Source organism: Corvus hawaiiensis, chromosome 6 (assembly GCF_020740725.1).
Source record: "Corvus hawaiiensis isolate bCorHaw1 chromosome 6, bCorHaw1.pri.cur, whole genome shotgun sequence".
Lineage (NCBI taxonomy): Eukaryota > Metazoa > Chordata > Aves > Passeriformes > Corvidae > Corvus > Corvus hawaiiensis.
Window position 1 is genome coordinate 3443272 of NC_063218.1, and position 8192 is coordinate 3451463.

At 54.2% G+C, this 8192-nt stretch overlaps 1 protein-coding gene across 2 annotated transcripts in view; it reads left to right on the forward strand.

Annotated features, from left to right (window-relative positions):
- The window catches only part of SAMD4A (sterile alpha motif domain containing 4A), a 99163-nt gene extending 94809 nt beyond the window's left edge, over positions 1–4354 (forward strand). For both annotated transcript variants that reach the window (XM_048306164.1, XM_048306162.1), the window contains one exon: positions 962–4354. In XM_048306164.1, the coding sequence (XP_048162121.1) occupies positions 962–990 (29 nt within the window). In that variant the 3' untranslated portion in view covers positions 991–4354. The remainder of the gene's footprint in view (positions 1–961) is intronic.
- Positions 4355–8192: the final 3838 nt, after the last annotated feature.

An 8192-nucleotide genomic window follows, 5' to 3' on the forward strand; every position in this document is an offset into this window, starting at 1 on the left:
AGGTCGCATTCCCCGAGCCTCTCCAAACCGGTCGTGCTATAAATAGCTCTTAAAAAAATAAACCTTTCGGGGGAGAAAAAAAAAAAAAAAGGCGTAACAAACCTGTTTGTTTTTAGTGTCGAGGAGGGAGGTGGCTGTGGTGCCCCAGGTGGTAACAGAGAATTCGCTGTTCCAGAGCCACTCTGGGAACTGCCTCCCACCACTCTCCATCCCGGGGATGGGGTTTGGGATGGGGAATGGGGGGTGGGATCAGGGCTGGAGGGTTGGAAGTGCTGCCCCCGGGGGGTGGGGACAGGGGGCTGCTGGTACCAGGGTCAATTGTGAGGCTTTGGGGTGAGTCATGGACCCCTCACTCCTGGGATTGGGCTGTGGCTAGATGCATCCCTGCTGTCATGGGATGCTGGGAACGGGCTCTGGGGAGACAGAAAGGACTCCTGGGGCTTTTTCTCTTTCCATGATCCTCAGATGGAGGAAAATTTTGCATCCTCTGCGGTGCAGGTGTTGCAGGGCTGGGTGAACTGTGGGCAAGGCAGCCCCTGGGACCAGCTCTGTCCCTGTCCCCTGAGTCCTGGTCAGGGGTACGTGAACTTGTCCCGCTGTAGGGGAGTCCCAGATTGTCATCTACCTTGTGACAAGTCCAGGCTGCCCAGAACCCCACACTGCTCCTGGAAAAGCGGTTGTGGGGTTGTGGCAGAGGGCCTGGACTGGTGTTGGGACAGTGACTCGGGAGCTGTTGTGGGGTGGGGACAGTCGGTGGCACAGAGGGACCAGCAGAGCACTGACACCCCAAAACCTTCTGCACCCCTTGGGGAGATGGGAGGCCGTGGGGGTGGCCCCAACACCACCTCGCCGTGGGGGCTGTGGGTTGGGGGTGCTCTGGGGGGTCCATCCCCCAAATCCCCAGCTTGGGGGGTACCAGTGCTCACTGCGGCTGCTCCTAATTCTCCCTTCCCGCTTGCAGATGGTGTCGACAGAACCTCCACGATCTAGAAGGCGTCGCCACGGGGACGCTGGCCGGGACAACAACTGCTGCGGGTCCAGCGGCGAGGTCGGGGCTTGAGGGAGCCTCAGCGATAGCTTGCATCCTTTCTCCTCTCTCCTCTCCTCTCTCTCTCTCTCTCTCTCCTGTTTTAATTTTGTGAATGTGTAGATTGTCCTTGTGAACATACCATTAGACTTGGATTTGTGTTGTCATTTATTACATCCATGCTAGGGGGGGAAAAGACGGCAAAAAAATCTCAGCGACGATGATGAAGCAGCATGGGGAGGTTGGGGGGGACGCGGAGGAGGAGGAGAGTGCTGACAACAGAGGGTTCACTGGAGCACCGTGGGCAAACCCTGTTCCTGGAGGAGGATACCAAGGAGCACGGAACAGCACACGGGGCTGTGTGACCAAAAACCCTTTGGGGAGGATTTGCCTGCCCTGCCCGGGGCCTCGGGGTCTCTCGAGTTTCGCCGCATTTGGGCGTGGACTGACCCGGCGAGCCCAGATTGAAATAGAAATAATAAAATAACCCCAAAATTTCCTTTCAGTTTAGCCAAGAGAGCCGCAGTGTGGAGGCAGCGTTGTGCTCAGGGCAGTGGAGGGTCAGCGGGTGCCCATTCCTGCGCCCCGGTTGGATCGGGATGTGGGATGGAGTTGGGGGCATCTCGCCCAGAGGAGGGTCCTGGGGGGAGTCTGGGAATTGGGGGACGCTGGGAGAGGTTCCGTGTCTCTTGCCTTGCCTGTGCAGGTACCGGGAAGCTGCTGCATCCTGGCTCCACACATCTGGCCCAGCCTGCCCAAATCCACCCATAAGGGGCTTTTCCAGCGTGGCCAACGAGGAAAGAAGGAGCCCCCAAAAAAACCCCAAGCCACATAGGGCACCAAAATGCAGCTGCACAGCCCTGTTTTCTTTGATTAACCGTGTGCCAGGCAGGAGATGGGGATGGCAGTGGCTGGGCTGCCCCTCACCCACTGCTGCTTTTTATAACGGGAGCTGAATTTGGTGTTAAATTGGTGACTCTGACCTGGCAGTGCTCAGAGCTGCAGCGATGCTCCCACCGGTCCCCGAGTGCTGCTCCAAGTCCTCTGATGGAATAATAACAAATGTAAGATCAATTAATTGAGGTGATGGGTTGCAGCAGTATTCCCAAAATGGGCTGTGAGGACATGGGCAGCAATGTCTTCCAGGGTTGGAGGGAGCAGGGCTGGGGGCTGAGGGGGAGCTGGATCATGGGCAGGGCTGGGAGATGTGTGAATCCTTTTGTCATGCAGCGTTTTTAAGTTGTTTTTCTAAAAAAAAAAAAAAATACATATATATATACAAAAACCCAAGTGCCAAATGCAACGTTCAATGTTTGCTGTTCCTTGGTGTCCTGCTTCCCGGCAGACAGGAGGTTGGGGGGGGTGATGGGGAGGGTGGAGAAGGGAAAACCTGAAGGCCAGGGAGGTTGGGAAGAGGTGTGAGGAGGTGAAGGCGAAGCGGGGTTGACTCTGGGGACCTGGGTCAGGCCCGAGCACCCCCAGCTTGTGAGGTGTGAGCGGAACCGCCGTAGCAGGAGCCTCCCTCAGGGAGACTCCAGTGTATTTACAGAGCTGAAATTCTATTTATTCCTTTGCTGACTATGGACACAGAGGTTTTCTGATTGTTCAGAGAGATTATTTTGGATATTTTACCTATTAACTTGCTATGGCTGGGAACCATGATAATGTCTGTTATTAACAACCACCAAATAATTCAATTGTTTTTTCCTTTTGTTGTTTAAAAAAAAAAAAGCTTATTTTCCATTGACAGTGTAGAGGTTAATAACGACTTAGTTGTGTTTGCTGTTTCTTGTTTTGTTTCTTGAGTAAAAACAACAAAAAAGTGGCTTCAGTTGCGTTCGGGAAGTGCTGCCTGGCTCTGGCTGCCGGTGCTGAGTGCGGGCGGCAGAGCTCCAGGGAAAGAAGCTTAAAAGGGAAAAAAAACAAAAAAACAAAAAAACAAAGCTTGAATCCTAAAAGAAATAAAAGTTATTTATAGAAAGAAAAAAAAAAAAAAAACAACAACAAAAAAAACCAAACCCAACAGTTGCATGAGTGAGGCTGTGAAGTCAAATATTCAGTAATACAGCGGCAGTGCCTTTCTTTTTGTATCCCCGCTCGCCCCACTGCAACTGTCCCCTCCCTGTCCTCTAGGAGATGTCGCCGCCGCGGGGTCCTGGGCGTGGGGCGGGCAAGTCCCCCCCTCCCGCTGCTCGCCCAGCTCCAGCCCCGGGCCCCCCCAGCGCCGCCGGGGACCTTTTCCTGGTGCTGTTCCCCTGAGCCGTCCCCGGCCGCCGGGAGCCCGGCCAGCCCAGCACCCAAGTGGCCTTGGGCCCGGCGGATGCTCCCGCGGCCGCGACACCCTCGGGGACACAGCCCCTGTCCCTTCAGTGTCGTCCCCATCCCCAGGGACGAGCCCCGAGCTCGGCTGGGCTGGAGCTGGGCTCTGCCTCTGCTCAGCTCTGCGAAACCCTCGGAGGGGTTCGGGGGGTCGAGCCCGGGCAGCGTCCAGCAGGAGAATCCCAAACTGTGATCGAGCGGTGCCGAGTTGGGTCAGCACTTAGGGAAGCGATTTCTGTTGTCACCTTTCTCCATGTCGGGGGCGCGGCCGTGCCCCAGGTTTGGCTTTCGGAATGTGCCTGATGGAAAGTGGGTCCCACAGACGTCTATAATTTGCACACAGCGACGATAACACTAAAGTTGATTTTATACGAGTCATCAGAGTTTGCAAAGTGAGTTTTATTTTTTGTATTCCTTTATCTTTACTTAAAGGTGAATGTGTATTCCTCTGGGAGGAATAGGAAGAAAAAAAAAAAAAGATACATAAAAAAACAGGAATGTTAATAATGTTAAACAGAATACTTCCTCCCTTATTAATATATATAACCCTGATGTATTTATGCCTATTGTAAGCTGACTTTAAAGAGCTTTGACCTCTCTTCTGTTGCATGCCGTTCCCGGGCAGCCTCTCCTTGTCCATGCATGCCTTTTGTCCTGGTTTTTTCTGTACAAAGTTAGTGCACAAAAGAACTATTTTTGCCTAGTTAATGTTGCCGAGCAATGCCTATTTTTTAAATTTTAATTTCTTTTTTTGGTCATATATGGCAATAGCATGTTTGTTACATGTAAAAGCTTCCCGATATAAAGAAATACTAATGTTTGGAGATGCCAGTCTTTGCAAGTGTACAGTTTTCCAATGTTGTTCCCAGTGAAACACCCTCGTGATTTCCACTTGCTCCGATGTATTTATTACTCATTTCCTCCCGTGTAACTAGGAACCATGGCTATATTTCATATCCGCGCTATATTGAAAGTGAAGGGAGATGATTAATACAAGGTTTTGTAACACTGGGGTGTGGCGCCTCCTTATTTATCCCCTTTTTGGCAGGCGGCTTCGGACTCCTTAACGCAAAAAAAAATTGGAATTCAATAGATGTTCATCCCGTGGGTGAGAGGGGAGGAGCAGCACAGTTCCACAGGGGGTTGGGGATCTTTATTTAAAGACCGTGGCAGAGCTTCCAAAATCCCTGGCATTCCCCACACAGCTGCTTCACTGTCCCTTTGGGATGCCCACGCCCCAGGAGCTGTTTAGATACAGGATATTCCTTGGAAATCGGCAGGAATTGTGGCTGGAGCAGCTCGGAGGCTGCGGAGGCAAACGGAGGAGCTGGCTTGGCACAGAGCCTCAGCGTGTGTGTGGAGACTTTTGGGGTGGAATTTTAAGGTTGGGTTCTTTCTGGGCTTAAAACCTGCACATTTGAGACCCTCCTCGGGCTGGAGGAAGCAGGGAGGGATACTCAGAGTTGGCATTGCCACTTCCCGTGGATACTCTGCTGCGGGAAGTGCCAAGGGCAGCACCTTCTGCCCCTGGTTTTTCCATATTTTCTCAGACTGAGCCTCCACATCTCCAGGCTGATCAAGCCCAGCTCTGCAGGCTCTTCTCAGCCAGTCCAAGCTCTGCCTCATCCTGCATTCAGGTCCAGGGATGCTCTCCAGAGACCTGCGTGTCCTGGACCCTGCTCTCTGTCCCTCCACAGGCATTGGGGTGGCTCAGGTCCCCCATGAGGAGCAGAACTTGCAAACACGGGGTTCTTCAGGTTGTTTGAACACCATCTACTGCTTCTCCTGGGATGAGGTTCCTGGTGAGCTCCCCAAATGCCCATAGGGCCAAGACCCCAAAATAGTGTCCTCAAGCTCTATTTAGGATGCTCCTGAGTATCCCGGGCAGGGCTCAGGAGGGAAATACTTGCCATGATGTTCAGTCCCACCTGAATTTCCCTGTCCACGAGAGCATCCACATCCATGGCCCACTGGCCACGGCTCCCTGCACTCATCAGGAGTTGGCCTCCTGGCACAGCTCAGACAAACCTGAATCCCAAAAAAACCCATTTCCTTCCATAAACAGTTTGCCTTTCCAGGTCCCTGTGCTGCTGTCTGGGTCTCACAGCGCGGGGTTGTTGCACTAACAGAGAGTGGAAAGAAAAAGGCAAAAAAAACTGGGATGGAAAACTGGAGGAGGGGCTGAAAAGGCTCCAAGGAAAGTCCGTGGCAGCCACGTGTTAGGGAGAGTCTGTGGGTCCTACTGGCTGGCAAAAGGAAAGAGGCTTTAAAAAGGAAAAGCAGGAGGAAAAGAAATAATTTCCATGCTGCTGGGAGCCATTGGATGAATCCATTCCGGACACTAAAGGCTTTACCAAGCAGTGCACCCGGGTTACACCGCGCCTGAGCCCTGTCCAGCCCAGGGAAATCAGGTCCCCTTCTCCTGCCCAGCAGAGGCTGCAGCCCATGTCCAGCCAGGAGCAAAGCCAGGAGCTGGTGGCCACTGTTTCAGCAGCTGCTGGGCTGTCGTGATCCCAGCAGGAGCTGGATAACCCCAGATTTGTTAACATGATCTTTTCCATGTCTACCTATTCCAAAAGGTGATGGAAAAGCAGCCCCAGCACTGGAGCCAGGCAAGTGCCCCCTCCAAGGGGATGATCCAGTCCCTTCTACCTGACCCTGGCTCCCGGTGTGGGTACAAATTCCTCGTATTTAACAGCGAGGGGAATGTCCCAGGGAAAAACCTATCAGCAGCAGCAGGCAGGGATTTCCCACTGCGGGGAAGTCTTTATGCAAGATGGAGAGGGATTTTCCAGCAGAGCTCCTCGGGATCAAGGAATAATTAATTCCCCACGTCTGCTGGCTGCGGCTGCGCGGGAGAGGCCGGGTGATGCCGCTGGCCTGGCTGCCAGCCAGGAACACGCTCCCAGGATGTACAAACAACCAGCTGCTCCTGGCAGCCCTGCACTGGCAGCCCAGGCCAGCAGCGTGACCACTTCACTCAGCGTGGCCTCTGTCACCACCAGGGAGCTGCTTTTAGCTGGGATCAGCAAAGGGCTCGGGAATGTGCACCTGGAATGGGCACCTTGGGGCCACAGCATCGCTTGTGTGGGGCGCTGGAAGTGGCAGGGCTGGGTGGTCCCTCTGGACAAAGGGTCCTGGCATGGGATCAGCCTGTGTACCTGACATCCCTGGAGCTCCCCATGGCTTCATCCAAAGCCCAGCACAGGCAGAGCTGGTGCCTGCAGGAGCAGAACAGCAGGGGAACCATTTCAAACTGAAAGAGGAGAGATTTAAGTGGAAGGAAGAAATTCTTTACTCAGAAGGTGGTGAGGCCCTGGCACAGGTTGCCCAGAGAAGCTGTGGCTGCCCCATCTCTGGAAGTGTCCAAGGCCAGGTTGGATGGGGCTTGGGGCAACCTGGTCTAGTGGAGGGGGTTGGAACAAGATCTTTAAGGTCCCTTGCAACCAAAACCATTCTGTGTTTCTATGATTTTCCCTCTTTTCTCTATGAAAACACCCCCCTAACAACCTGGTCAGAGGAGATGTGGTCCAGCTCAGCTAAAATCCCCACTTTTCTAAAGAAAAGTAGCAAATTTAAAACAATAATTATTTTTAAATACCTCATCCTGGCAGGTAGTCTCTGCTTTTGGACAAACCAGCTCCATCCCCATCCTTGTGAAGAAGCAGTACAGGTGGGTGCTTGCAGCATCACCCATCAGTGGGATGCAGTGGAAGGTCTGGGTGCCCCTCTCCCACCCCCACGCCCCCCGCCTGGCATCGGGGTGATCCCTGGGCCTCCCGAGAAAGCATTTCCAGCCCCCGCTCCTCCTGCGGCGAGCAGAGCTCGGGGCCGGGCTCAGCAGAGGGAGCCACAGACTGCGCGTCCCCGGGCCGGCGCTGCGGAGCCGGGACCAGCCGAGCCTCCGGCCCCTCTGGGCATCCCCAGCTGGAGCAGAGCCTTTGCAAACCTCCTGCCAGCTCTTCCTCCCTCCCTCCCTCCCACTGCTGCTTCCCTACAAAACCTTTTCCGTCCCTCTCTTTCTCTCCTCCAGCACCAAGACCCATTTCCCTCCCAGTTGCTCTCCCCCGGTGAAGAGCAATGGAAAAGAGGCTGGAGAAGGTGAGCACAAACCTGGGGTGCAGCCCCCCGGAGCCCAGGGCTGGCACCCGGGGCTGTGCCAGTTCGGCTCCCCATAGCCAAGGGCTGGCACCCTACACAGATCACAGAATGTCCTGAGCTGCAAGGGACCCACAAGGATCACTGAGTCCCACTCCTGGCCCTGCACAGACACCCCAACAACCCCACCCTGTGCGTCCCTGAGAGCCTTGTCCAAATGCTTCTTCAGCCCTGGCAGGATTGGTGCTGTGACCACTTCCTTGGGGAGCCTGTTCCAGTGACTGCATCCTGAAATTTTGCCTTTTTCCTGCACACTGAAGCACTGCAGCATGTCCTGGCTGGAGCAGTGACTGTCACCTTCTCCAGGCATTCCCGCAGCTCTCCAGCAGGTCCATGCCTTGTTCCAGGACAAGGGAGAGAAAGAAATGCCAGCTGCAGGATGAGCTATGGCTTCCCTGGTGGAAGGCAGCCACAGCTGGGGCAGGAGGGAGCAGAAGCACGGACACCTTCCCACAGCCCCTGGTCAGGGGGTCCCAGGAATGACTCCCTCCGTGGCATCCACACACGCCAGGCCAAAGCAGCACCACTGTGTTTTGTCTTGGCACTTTTAAAATCATTTTCAGGCCTGTGCAGTGGGGTTGATCCCTCTTACAGCAGGTTTGTCACCTTTGCTTCGCTGTTGCAATCCTGGTGTGGAGAAGCAGAGCAAACAGAGGGAACATGGTACAGTTCACCTGCCAAAACCAGC